At 34.8% G+C, this 14,109-nt stretch overlaps 1 protein-coding gene across 3 annotated transcripts in view; it reads right to left on the bottom strand.

Annotated features, from left to right (window-relative positions):
- Window positions 1–14,109, bottom strand: part of MAP2 (microtubule associated protein 2) — a 293,387-nt gene that overhangs the window by 45,253 nt on the left and 234,025 nt on the right. For all 3 annotated transcript variants that reach the window (XM_023731221.1, XM_004376275.3, XM_004376274.1), the window contains exons 6-7: window positions 11,212–11,325; window positions 9,174–9,251 (exon numbers count right to left, since the gene is read on the bottom strand). In XM_023731221.1, the coding sequence (XP_023586989.1) occupies window positions 9,174–9,251; window positions 11,212–11,325 (192 nt within the window). The remainder of the gene's footprint in view (window positions 1–9,173; window positions 9,252–11,211; window positions 11,326–14,109) is intronic.

The raw sequence follows: 14,109 nt of genomic DNA, 5'->3' as shown, positions 1-14,109 counted from the left end.
GAAGAGATGGTGCTGCTGGCTAACAGATGGTTGTGAAAAGATAGATGGATGCATTGATGCACTGAAAAAAACCTTGAAATTTGTTAGACATGTGCTGTTTTCTCCAATGCAGGAAGCCCCTACATAAGAATGCCTGATCACTCTATTTAAAACATGCAAACTTTGCTAAAGAAATCTTTGGGAATAAAAAAAGCCTTGCCTCAAAATAATATCCAGCCAACTACCTTAATAGCTTTATCACAAAGTCCACCATGACTATTTAAAATATAATTTAGTTATTATTTTCCAGGGTGAAAGACTACATAACTCAATTTATTTTACTTCAATGCGTTATATGATGTTGGAGAAGATGAAAATTTTTCAGGAGGAAGTAAAGTATTTTGAAAAACAAGGTCAAGGTAAAATTTAAATCCTACTAGTTAGAAAATTCTACCTCTGGGACACAACTCTTACCATATTGCTTAAATCCCTGAAATATCAGTAATGTAGTTCATGTATAGTTCTCTTTGACATTGAGTAGGAAAGAAAACGTGCATATTAGCTATAAAGTCTTATTTCTGCAATTCAAAATTAAATCACCAAGGAAACAATTGAGTGACAACCAAACTGCCAAATTAGCCTCTGAAAGGTGCAAATCACAAGAAAAAAAAGGTAGCATTTAAAATGTAAAAAACAAACTTACGAGGTTCATCAATTATTTTGTTCATTTTTTTCCTCATTTATGCTTCAAATGCCAGTAAAATAAATCACATTTTATCCTTTATGAAATTAGAGGGGGAAAATTTAAGCTGTTTGATAGTTACCCAGATTGAAGTTTCCTATGAAATACTGTGCATTGTTTAAACGGTCCTGTGGGGGACACTACAGATAGCTAGGTAAGGAATTTTCTTTTGTGGGAAATATTAAAACCCTCAGGCAGAAAAAATGAGAACTACTTCATCTATCTCCTCATATTTAGCACTCAGACACTTTCATTTGTGTAATTAAATTAGGTAATGACATTTAAAAAATTTCAGATTTGAATTTGTTATTATTAAGGCAATTTTTATAACGCCATAGAATTAGAAATTTTGATCACAGTTAAAAGACTTTTAACATAGCTGTTCTACTGACGTCAGCTTACTGGATGAAGTCTAAACAAGTTAATTTACATGTTTTCCAAATCCATGTCACTTTCTCGCTTTCTATTTTCTCATTTTGTATAAATTATGTTTATTCTACTATACCTGTTCTTTAGTAAAAGAAATTACATATTTTTCTTCATTGTTTTAAGTTCACACTATCACAAGAGCTTGGTTTACCTACAAATATGGGTTATATTTCTCTGCCAGAGTGTCTGAATCATTGAGGCTCTTTGTTTTCAAAAGGACCCTTGAAGAAGTCTATGATCACGAAAGCAGTGTGTGAGCAGAGAGCTTACTCCTCATTGCTTTGAAACTATTTGCCCTTCCATTAATTATTACACCATATAAAAATAATCCCTTCACCTAAGCAAAATTTTTTCTACTTTTTTTTCCTTACAAGACTGTCTAGTTAGAATAAGATGAATTGCAGCTATCGCCCACTTGTTTTATCCTTCCCGTAGCCAGTTACACACCAGGGTTTCCTGGCTTTATGAGGCTAAGATGATGAAGGCTATGAATCATATTGTTCATTTTAGCCTAGCTCGAGCCAAGATGCAGTCACCTGCGGTAGCCTTTGTACTCTCTGTAGATGATTAAGTGATTTGGAGAAATAAATCTATTCCATAACATTTATTTTGCCCAAACAGACTCTTCAGTAGTTCTCTTTTAAGGAGCTACAGTAAGTAGCATTAACATAGCACTAAAAAGAGGACTAACTGTATTGAAGTCTGGTCTTAGAAATATTACGCATTCAAGGAAGACAAAAAATAATATTAAGGGTCATCTTCTTCTGTTTGGGTAAGAGTATGTTCTTCTCTGACTTACTCTCTGTGAGTAGCGAGCAGAAAGGAGTCATGCTTTAATTGGGGTATTTTTGCTTCCTTTTATTTATTTTTTTCTTCCTTCTCAGAAGCAATGATTGAGAAAAAAGAAGTGCTCACATACCTCAAGGAAGGCTTCTTTCATATAGTGTTGAGGCTTTTGGATGGACACAACCTATATAGGGACTTCACTTCCATGTGGAAAAAGCAGGCTCCTTCCCCCTCCCACCCTCCATATGAAGACACACTTAGTATGATGCACGTGGACAAAGCTGCGGGCTGGGGAGGAGGAGCAAAAGGGGACCATGCTCGGTTCACCTTTCTCCTGGCTTAAATGGGCCTCTGCACTCTGCGCTGTGACACTGGGGAGCACACTAGAGGCAGTCCATTCTGAGCTGAACAAAGGATGCTCATAGTACTCCTCATCGGAATTGTAAGGGTCATCATCAGGCACAGACACCGAAATGGAGGGGGCTAGTAGTCTATGCCTCTCCCCGCTGGTGGCAGGTTCGTGGCTGGGGAAACTGTGTAGAGGGCCCACTTGATCCTCAGCCCCTTCATCTACAAACAGACACACAGGAAGAAACTGCAGGGAGAACTGGACAAGACAGACACAAGATCAGATGGACGAGACAGACACCTGCACAAGGACACAAGGGGCCACAGAAGAAGCACAGCAGGATGGATGGGAACTAGCAAGACCAAGCCAATGGAGAATGGGAGAAAGTGAATGTTTCATGCTTCAGTAGCCACTGAATTTAAACTGTCCCTTAAGCAAGCTTGTCATTGACCTCGGTGAATCAAAAGCAATGATAACCCTACTGCATAGCAGAAATTATCTATACATTCCCCCAAAACAAGTCAGAATAACCAAGGAAACATTGGAATAGAAACAAAGCATTACAAAACAAATGCATTCTTTGGAAGAAATTTTTTTTCAAAAAAATTAATATTCTTATGCTACTAGCAATATATTTGCAAGTTAAAGAGAAAAAGTTGTCAGGATCTGATCCCTGTGTGATTATGGGGAAGAATAGTCCTGTATGAAGCACAATCTTAATGATCTAAGATGCTCCAATAGTTAGCATTTTGGTTAATTTAAAATTTTTAGTTAACGACTTCAGTCAGAAAATAATTTTTTATTTCACCCTGTTATAAAAAATCGACAGCGCATTATTCTCCTTTCCATAAGGAGATGCAATCAGCAAAGCTCTTTCTTTGGATACTAAGGATAATACAGTAGCTTGGGACATCAGTTTGGACACTGGTTCATTTACAGAACCATGTAAGAATATGGTTAAGAAAGTTCCTAATAATATAAACTTGAGGTTTTTTTTCGGGGGGAGGTTTGCTTCTCTTCCAAAAGCTTAATAGAGATACAATTAACTGAGAATTTCTAGAGAGTTGGCTTCAGATTAATCAAGACTTCATGCAGTTTCATTTGTATGACTGGTTCTTTACTGTTTTCATGTTTCAACCCCCTACTGCATATTTCTCACTGAAATACTAAAGGAACTGTTGTCATTTCTGTCCTTTCTTGTGTCTTGGCTTGGAAATCTGCATCATTTAAATATATCTCCTTTAATGAATAACTGTAGATCAGGCTGCTTAGCACTTGGATTCTTGTATAATTCAATGAGTTTTCAGGACTATGACAATGAGCAATATTTGGCTTCAATGTGGTGTAGACCACTACATCTCTGGCCTATGTGGCAGGTTACTAAATTTGCTAATCACTATTTATTATATAGGGAAATTATTTTTAAATTTCTTAACTCAGTAATAAAAACAGTCTGTCATATCTATGTATATAGTTTTAATTCTATCAGAATTTAAGCAGACAGAATTATAGCATTAATTTGAAAATGCACTGTGTTTTTAGGGCAGTAACTTATTTTCAGCAACCAAGTGATGAAAACTGGAAAAACGTCTGAAATCATAAGAATACTAAAATAACGTTCTGTATAGAGAATGCTTTAAATCTTTTGAGCACATCATTTAGTGACTGTTTCATGGAAGTTGTTTCTGGATGGGTGCTCAGAACTTTCTCAGTCATGATGCTTATTATATTAAGGGATAGCAGAAGCCTAAAATTACATTTGATATCCTTAGTCCAGCTCAGCACAATTTCTCAGCTGAGCAAATAATTGGCCAAGATCTGGTCTACAACACTGGCTGAATCATAAGCTCTGGGCTTGTCACATGTCCCAGCCATTCATATTTCCCAGTGTCTCACTGAGGTACTCTCCATATACGCAAGTTACTTCAGAAACTTCAAATATGTTCAACAGATTGCATGGGCAATCAATTAATGAAAATGTGATATTTGGCTTTCTGTTTTTCAACATTTCCTGGAAAGCAGAGCAGACTACAGTATCCAACCAAAGAATTTAAAGCTATAGTCTGGTAGTTTAAAGGCAATATTCATTGGACGATTTAAACTTTTGAAGACTGTGGCATCCTTTTTCTTGTTGTCATTGTTCTTTTGAAAGTGCCTAAATATAAAAAACAGCCCAGAGGCTTGCTTCAGATCTTCAACATTTCAAAGAAACAGTGTTTTCTATTCTGAAAACTTTGATTCTGATCAGACAACAATAAATAAAACCAACAAACATCTTAAGAGTTCCAGTGGAAACGTAGCTTCTCTGTTGAGCGTTTGTTCAGCTCTGAGCCAAGACAACTTCAAAAAGATTGTCTGGCACTCTTGGCACTATGGTACTATGAGGTGCATGTACTTCAAGTCTTCATTTAAAACTTATGGAACCTGAAGTCCATCTACATTGCAAACCCCAGAGATGCACCAGGGAAGCTATTCTTAGAGGAGATCACTTCTAGCCATGTCCGAACAGTACACTTTGGTTCCAATGATAAATGACAGAAGACACTAGATTCTCATTTGCTACAAAGTTATGTATGGCAGATGGTCTTGGATTGCACCCAAAGGAGATGGAAGACATGCAGAAGCTATTTTGGAGATGGTTTGAAGAAAGGAAATTAGTTCAGTAGCTCATAATAAAAAGTTCTCATTTGAAAATAACTTCATTTCTATAGGTCCACAGTAAGAGACAACTTGAGGGAAATGGTGGGGCTGTGGTTGCAAGGATTGAATTCTGGATAAGCCACTTACAACCCATGACATCCTGGGCAATACAGTGAGAGTAAACAGTATCTATCTCTGCGGGTTGCTGGGAGGACTAAATGAGAAGACATCTGTGAAAGTGCCAAGCACAATATTTGACATATGTTAGCATCTTTGTTCTCAGCATACTCACACAAGTTGTCAAGTACCTCTTCTCTTTCAATTCACTTGACCCATCAAAGAGTTGAGATATTTATGAAAAGTGAAATCATTTCATAACAGTAGTTTTGCTGCTTAAGGGCAGGATTGAATGTGCCTTTTTACTATAAGTATGCATGTTTTGGTGGGACCCTACTTTTGCCACAAAATATTCTATTTCACTTAAGAATGTGATATAGTAAATGGCAGGGTAGCTTTGTGAACCTTGGATTTCTATGTACCTCTTTTGCATAAATATAATCTTCAGAATGAAGCTTACCTGGTTTCAATGGATGGAATCGATTTTTCCTAATTTGCTTTCATTCAAAAAAAAGTTTGAAAGTTTCTATTGGGTTAAAAGTAAGGCTTGCCACACAAAACTCAGTCTTGGAATGTCAACTCCCTTGGGTACAAATGAGTAGTCACTTTTACTAGACACTGGGTCTCATGGGGCATCAGTGACTCAGTGATTTTGCCTGTTATAGCATCACAGTGTATGGCTGAAGGCAGCTGGCTCCACTTATATGGTTCTTCACCATCTCTAAGCCTTTTCCATTCTGCAGGCTTTTGACTGAGGTCTCATCAGTTTGCCAGCTGTGTTTGCTGCCACAGAATGATATGGAGGGAAAACTGCTTTCAGATTAGCAATTATTATGTCACCATATCCATGACACAGGAAAACACCACCCTAGAATTCTAGAGCAAACCTATGAGGGCAGAAGGATCCCTGGCTTTGTTTTCAGATGGTTCCACTGTTCTTGCACAGGCTTCCAAATTCTAACAGTTCAGTCCAAATGCCAACTATTATGGTTAGGCCAAAAAGAAAAAGGAGGTTAATTTGAAAACATCCTAACTCAGCAGAGTACTGATTTATTGTACCACGCTTCTTTATATACTTATATTTTTAAGTGTGCTACTTGTTTAACTTTTGCAACAAAATCCCCTGTAAATGCTTCCCCAAATAAGTACATATTCTGGGAATTAGTAATATTGCAATAATTGTAATAAACATTTATAAATTAGAGTAATTTATATCTTAAATTATTTTTAGCAGAAGCTTTCATGTTTCCCCTTTGGGAAAGAACAGCTTCAAAAAATCGATAACTAATAAAAAGTAAGCATATCCTCAAAATCATTGAATTACTCAATTTAATCCAAGAGCTTTCGTACATTTTCTCTGAAAGGATCAGACTGTGATGCAGTTACTGTGGTCCTGGGATTAAAGTTGCTTTAAAGGTGTGTCAAAGAGAGTAAATAATCCCCTTGACAAGGCAAGCAAAACCACCTACTCCTTTTCCATCCAATTTGCTATAAGCCATTACGTTAATGGAATTTGAGTTTCATCTTTAAAATCCAATTAGCTTGAAAAATTAATCACTTGAATCCTGTTCTGTGTTGGTTAGTAATTTATCTTCTGACAAAATTAAACTGGTTATTTTTAAAACAATATTCTATATAACTGTGGTTTAATAAAAAGACTGAGACAGCTAATTTGTCTAGATCACACATCTCTCATACATTTAAAGTGAGATAACTACCTGGTTAGTTTGTTTGGGAAACAAAAAATCTCTATTTCATATACTTTAAAAAGTGGTTATGTTTTTAAAAGCAAATCAATAGGCCTTCACATAGTTTAATACTTTTTTTGTAAAAAGAAAAAAAAAAATTCAATAAAAAAACCAGTTTGCTTTAAAAAATATTAAAATAAAGCGTCTTCAAATTACTTTCAATAGTAAATGAGTTGACATTTTCCCTCAATATATTAGAACATCCTGAGGAATGCAATTCTAAAATGTAAGAGTTCAGCTAGTCTGGAAAATGACACCAAAGTTATCAAAATGTGAAAGTTATTCTGTATTTTATTTGTATTTTTATTATATCCATTGTAATACCTCTACACAATAGGTTGGGCAAATCCTCAGGTGGATGGGAGAACTCTACTTCTTCCTTTCCTGTTCCAACTCCAGTATAAGAGTAAGAAGTGTAAATTACTTGACTTTAGGCAGACTTTTAGAGTAGGTAAGGTATGTCAACATCACAGCCCTCTCTGTGGTTAAGAGGATTCTCTGACACTGGAAAGGCCTAAGCAGGAGCTCAGAAACATTTTCAATGATCCGAGGGAAATACAACTGTTATGTAAGGCTTCCCACGGCATTCCAAGTGAAATACTTGCTCCTGAACCCAGCCAGTGGCTGCCTATTCTCTCTCCTTCACTACTCCTGCCTTTTCTCATCACTCATCAGCCAGGGGTCTCCTTCAGTTCTAGAACACTTCATGCTCTTTTTCACCTGAGTGCCCTTGCACATCCTGATCCCTTTGCCCGAAATTCCCCTTCCTCCATCTTTGCTTTGCCAACTCTTACTCATGCTTCTGGGCTCAGCTGAAATGTTACTACCTTAGAGAAACTTTCCATTAACCATCCCTAACCATTCAATAAAACAAGGTTTCCCTTTTTCGTTCTATCTTGAAGTTATTGGTGAGCTTATGTATCGAACTTTTGTTCTCCATTTGATGATATGTTCCTTAAAAGCAGGGATCATGTCCATTTTGTTCAGTACTATATTCCAAGAATTTAAAGAGTGTCTGGAACATTTAGTTGCTCAATAAATAGTTGCTGGATGAATGGATAAACATAAGCCAAAAAGAATTCTACCATCTATAAACTTCAAATCTCTAATCTATAAAGATCAATTTACATTTTTAAGGGAATTAAGTAATATTCAGTGACTATTATACTATATTTCTCAAATTTTCTCTATTCCTTAGAACAGTTTAGTTTGTCTAACATTATGTTAAGAAGTAAATTAGAAAACCTCAATTTAAGAAAAAAAAACCTACCTCATTAAAAACAAAAAAATCTTCATTTAAAATAATATTATCTTAAGAGTTGATAGTTTATACTTCAATAATTTACATTTTTATATTTAGGAAATCAAAGAATATTTCAAATAAGTATACTCAGACAAATTATGAAAAGATAATGAGTTTGTTGTGATAAATATCATATTCAGTTTTTAACACAGTAAAATAATCTTGAAATGACAAAAGAAAAAAAAGAAGAAATAAATGAATAAAATAGAGTAATATTAATAAATTCCTGGCTTTAGTATTTTAAAACTAAATTATGTGGAAACAACTATTGAGCTGAACTGTCTTTTCCTATAACTCTTGAATGATACACATAAGTTAACTGATCTAAGGCAGAGAACGAATAATCATTTGCTCTTAAATAGTGCCTTTCATCTTAGATTCTGAATAAATATTCTTCAAGGGATCCCTCTATTCTTTCAACAGGAAGTGAAAAGCTGACATGGCAATCCACGTTGAGTAAATGCATAACTGCATTCATAGACAATAACAGGTCTCAGAAGGAAAGAAGCTTCCAGTTCACTGCCCTGAATATCAGATTCATTCATTAATGTCTTCATTTATTCGCTAAATATTTATTGAGAGTTTGCTATGGGCCAGGCCCTGGAGGAGGCCTTGGCAATACAGTGATGAACAAAACAGAGACAATTCCTGACACTTCCAGAAGGAAGCGTTGGTTTCATCAATAAATTTGACTTCTACTATAAAGGAGATAACATTTATTTTTATTTTCGTTCAATCACGTACAAGATAGCAAACATCATCATTGTATCTTCTCTGTCAAAACATTCTACATTAAGTAAACCACTTCTCTGTAGCTAGTCTAGCATCTTAAATACAAAGTTATCTTTTCCTTTATCAAGTAGATTTTTCCTTTTTATTTATCATATTTCTGTACTTCTGATTTTATATGGATAAATGATTATACACTTATTTAAGGTTTTTAATTCTTCTTGACCATTTGAAACAGACAGCTCCAAAGCTAGGTCCCAGACTGACCCATACCAAAGTCCAATCCTCAAGCAATGAAGTTAATCTACCCTTTATCAGAAGACAAACCTTGAAAAGCCCAATAGGCCTTACCTTCCTCTACTGTGACAGTCTGTTCTGAGGCAGGTGATGGGGGTGGAGAAGGAGGCAGATTAGCTGTCTCTTCAGCTGCTAAAGATCAAACAATGGAAAAATGAGACACAACATTAATTCTATTAGGCCATTAGATATGTAGGCAGTTCTGCCATCTGTAAAAAGGCCTCTCTATGCAATTCAGGGAAAGATTCAATAGTAAGCTGTCCTTGACTTGTTTTTAGCCCCGTTACCTGATTCACATGTTTTTGAAAACCTAAAAAGAAAGAACAGCATTTAATATTTGTCAAAGTATTATTCTGATTTCTCCATAAAAATGGATGAGAGAATCCTGCTAAAATTTTATCATTAATTGCATTCATTTGTGTCTTCTTGTTCAATTAATAAAATATTTCATATCTGCCCTTATCTACCATATGCAAACACACATGGACAAGTAATTTAGTTTGGATTTGACTGAAAAAAATATTAGAATTCTCTAATTGTTCAACTTCTTGATCTGAAAGCGAAAGTTACCTTGATCATTCACAGTTATTTTAAATGACTTTTTGTCCACTGAGTCTAATATCAAAACTCTTCTTTTATATGTATTCTCAGAAAAGAAAAGTGAAGCAGACACAGACTGTGGCAACCTTCCAACAGAATCCATGTGCTAGTGGGAGCTGAGTAACCCTCTGGCCTTGGCATTGCATATGAAGAAGGACCAGAGAGAGAGACTCTACACGGTGTAATTCATTCACAGTTAACTCCAAGTTTTCCTCTTCAAGAGACTTAACCTTCTTTATGAGACCCCTCATTATCAGGGTAAAGGATTTTAATGAAAATCTTTATCATTCATGGCTAGTAGTTAAATTTGTTTTTAATATTATGTAGATTTCAATTTCATAGTGGAGGCAGGCGACTTTTTAGTTCCTTAGCCCTGTAGGCTTAAGCATGGCATATTTTTAAAGTTTCAAGTTAAAAAGAAAAAAAAAAAAGATTGGGTTTTCTTTTATTTCAAAGAATAGAAGTACACAATAGGCTGAAGGTTAAAGTTTTAGTTAAGGTAATTTTTTTCCTCTCTTTATAAGAGAAAAATAGTCCTTGACAGTCAAATATCACTTTCAGGAAACTACTGAGTGAATTTTAAATTATTATTCTGCAAGAGCAGAATATTTTGTATTGATTGCTTTTAAACAGATGATTGAGTACTGATCAGAAAATTAAATATCAAGGATACATTAGATAAAACAGTGGATATTGACTATTTTCAGGCCTTAAAATCCTACTACTCAATGAGTTCATATGTGCCTTGTAAAATAAATATATATGTTGAAACTAAGAGAGTCTTCTTTCTTGCATCTCTGCATGTATATACATATCTCACACACACACGTCTGTCTGTCTATCTATCTGTCAATTATCTACTGAGTAGGGGCAGCCTATGGACAAAAGTGTTTTCCTTGGCAAGTGTGGGTTCCATTATCTAACTGTCTCCAGAGGGCATCTGACTTGTGACCCAGGGAGAGGGCAGTGCCATAGAGGTACCTTATGTGAGCCAGTGAACCAAGTGAAGGTCAGTACCTCATATGGAATACAAAGTCATTGGTGATTCTAACAAAGCTTGGACTACAGGTTTTGTGTGACCAGTCCAGGAAGATCCAATACTATTGTATAGACATTCACTAAAACCACAAAGGAAACCAACCATCTCTAGTTAAAGTATTAGTGTATTTTCCTTATGGGTGAGGGTCATGAAATCAAAATGCAGTGGCTTTATTTTTGTAACTCTCTATAGTGGTCTGGGAAATGAAAAATTAAGGGCAATTTAGAGGCAAGTCTAACTATAAACTTATTATCCTAGAGATTAATGAAATAACACAATTAGCCTGTTGCTAAAGGTTGGAATAGGTTCCAGTGTATTCCAAAAAAAGTGTTTGATGAATGTCATATGTAATGATGAAGCACACGACATGGTCTATCTTTGAACATGAAGACTTTGTCCTGTGGTCAGGGTGCAGCAGACACAGCTCCTGACTTGAGGCTCTTTCTCATTTACCTAAAGGCAGAGCTGCAGGCTGGTCTTTATGTTGAGCTTCCTTTTCTTGTTCACCTTTCAGGACGGCTACAGCCTCAGCAGTGACTACTTGAACTATCCTTGCAGATACCTCCTCTGTAACAATCAGTAACAAAAGAAAATATAATTACGACAAGTCCAAAGCAGGCAGCAAAAAAAAAAAAAAAAGTGATCAAACAATTTCAGTTTAATGTTTTCTCCCAAAAAAGTACAATAAAAATTTTTTAATTCCAGATAAAACACACACACACGTATATGTATATATAAAAATATATACTGTTACAAAAGAAAAAGAAAACTAAGAAAGAAATTAGCATTCTGGAGCTAAGCACAATGAACACAGATCTAAAGAAAAATAATAATAATTTTGTATGACACTTTATTTTTTAGAAGCTTTTTACACATAAAGAAACTATTTACTTTTTATACCTAGTAAAACAAATTCAAAGACAGAAGAGATGATTCATTTTGGATTTAAAAAATATTTTTTAATTTTCTTAACATATTCTAGAAAAGAATCATTCAAATAGTTCTTTATGCTGATTTGCAGGAATACTATGATTTGAAGCCTGAAAAAGATGTCTCAAAATGTGTATTTGTGATAACAGGCATTATCCAGGATCAGTATGAACAAGAGATTATGAAAACCCTGGGAAGATAAAATTTGAATGAAATAAAGGGCAATGGTATATAAGGTGATCTTTTTCTAGATAGTAGATGTTTTAGAAATATTTAAAGTCACGTAATATTTACTCATTAAGAAGACAATGCAATAAAATTAATACCTGTATCTGTATATCTGAATAAGTTATAACTGAGCAATGCTATGTTGTCTTTTTGTTTGGAATTGTATTTAGAATAATTTTGACATCATGGAGAATTATTTTAAATGTTGAGAGTTAGTGAGAAAAGAGCAGAAGTAAACTTAATACCTAAAGGATGTGTTCACACAAGGTGTAGGTCAAATGACATTGTGCTGCACTGTACAAATGGACATTTCAAAATAGTCTAAATAGAGACAAGTATAGAACTGTCTGTAGTCAGTAAAGACAAGTCCACCCAAATGAAATGCACTGCATCAGCCGTTACCATGTTCCAATCGTAAGCAATGATTCGGTTTCAGCAAAACTATCATTTACCTTAGATAAGATATTTGAATTCTATTGATTTTGTTGTTTTAGAGAAAATTAATTTGTACATGTGCTTGAGTTTCATAGTTGAATAAGAGCTTATAAAGAGGCTACATTTTATATTAGTACACATTTAAGCTAGAGTTATAAGAAAATAACCTAATCCTGGGAGAACTGATAGTTTTTTCTTGAATTTAACGGATTTTAAGAAATGCTAGTTTAGAATAATCAAACAGGTTGTATGGGAGCCTAGTTTGTGACATATTATTCTACAGTTTCTGGGAGAACAATATTGTTAATACTTTTCAAGTAGGAAATAACATGTTTTCTAATGTAAAGTTCGCAATGAATTTAGGAAAATATGAACATAAGTTTATTCTGAGAGTATCAGTGAGTCCTGTCAATTTGAAATCTTCTTCTAAGCAAGGGTTGTCACCAGTATGGGGAGAGGAAGGAGATATGGCCTTCTCCCAATGGAGGCCGAATCAGCAAATCTCTTGGGTGAACTTCACTCTTACTGCCTGGCTCCTGAGACAGGAGCAAAATCAGTCAGGGTCTGGGTAAAGCTTAGGGAAAATTAATAGTAAATAAGCCAAACAAATACAGTCACAAAATCAGACCTACAAAAATAAAAATTAAAGAGCTATAATGTGTGTGATTATACATATACATATCTATATGTATATATATATAATTTATTCATTCATTCTACAAATATTTGTTAAACTCCTCCATCCATCCATTCGTCCACCCACCCACCCATCCATACATTCATCCTTCCATTTATTCAGCATATCTTTCTATCTTTCCAGGGGATTATTATATTTTATAGTGTATATCAGAAGAAGCCACATGAACTTTAATTCAGAGAAATGTGGATATAAACTCTGGCATTGCTACATTCTAGTTATTTGAGCCTAAGACATTGACTCCCACTTGTTGTGCTTTAAGGCCTAATCTGTAAAGTGGAATTTAAATAATAGTACCTGTCTGATAGGTTGGTGTGGGGACTCAGTTACATACTGTCTTTGTTATTTTTTCTCTGGCTTCTTACCTACTTCCCTGGCTGTGTAGGTCCTGGGTTCCCCTCTGCTGAAGAGTCCTGCCAGCAAGTCTTTATTCAGAGCTATTTTTTAGACAGTGTCCTAAAAGGCACTGTAACCTCTATTCCTGAGAACATGAATAAGCAGCATGGAAAATGCCTTTTGAATTGAGAGATTAGAATATATTCTAATTATTCATTGCTAACGTTATCTCTTTATGCCCTTTCCTACTTTCTACTATATATATTTTTTTCGTTTTTTCTTCCACACATTGTGTGTAAAGTTACGAACAGCACTTAGAACTCTTCAGATTTTTAAAGATGAATCTAAAATACATGTAAATTATTATGAATTATTATTCATTATACCTAATTAAAAGAAAATAGTGATCTTCACAGCTGTTTTTAAAGGCTCAATCATCTTTCCTTGGAACTTTTAAATTTTTGTAAAAGTGGACATATTTTCATGTTAAAATTTATCTTAGTTATGGTATGTGTGTGACATGTATTTTTCATCTCTTATTAATGTCAAGATTTCAATGACATTAGCTAACAATACTATCTGCACTATAGTGAGAACCTTATACCCAGGATTTGGACCTTTACTTGTTGTTATTTTATGAGGCGTGTCAATATGGTAATGAGACAGCCTCTACAAGTTATATAAAAAAATCTCATTTTTCACATGGCTGTAAAGTTATGTCATGA

Source organism: Trichechus manatus, unplaced genomic scaffold (assembly GCF_000243295.1).
Source record: "Trichechus manatus latirostris isolate Lorelei unplaced genomic scaffold, TriManLat1.0 scaffold00041, whole genome shotgun sequence".
Lineage (NCBI taxonomy): Eukaryota > Metazoa > Chordata > Mammalia > Sirenia > Trichechidae > Trichechus > Trichechus manatus.
Note: the sequence above shows the minus strand (reverse complement) of the source record. Positions and strands in the feature narration are given on the sequence as shown.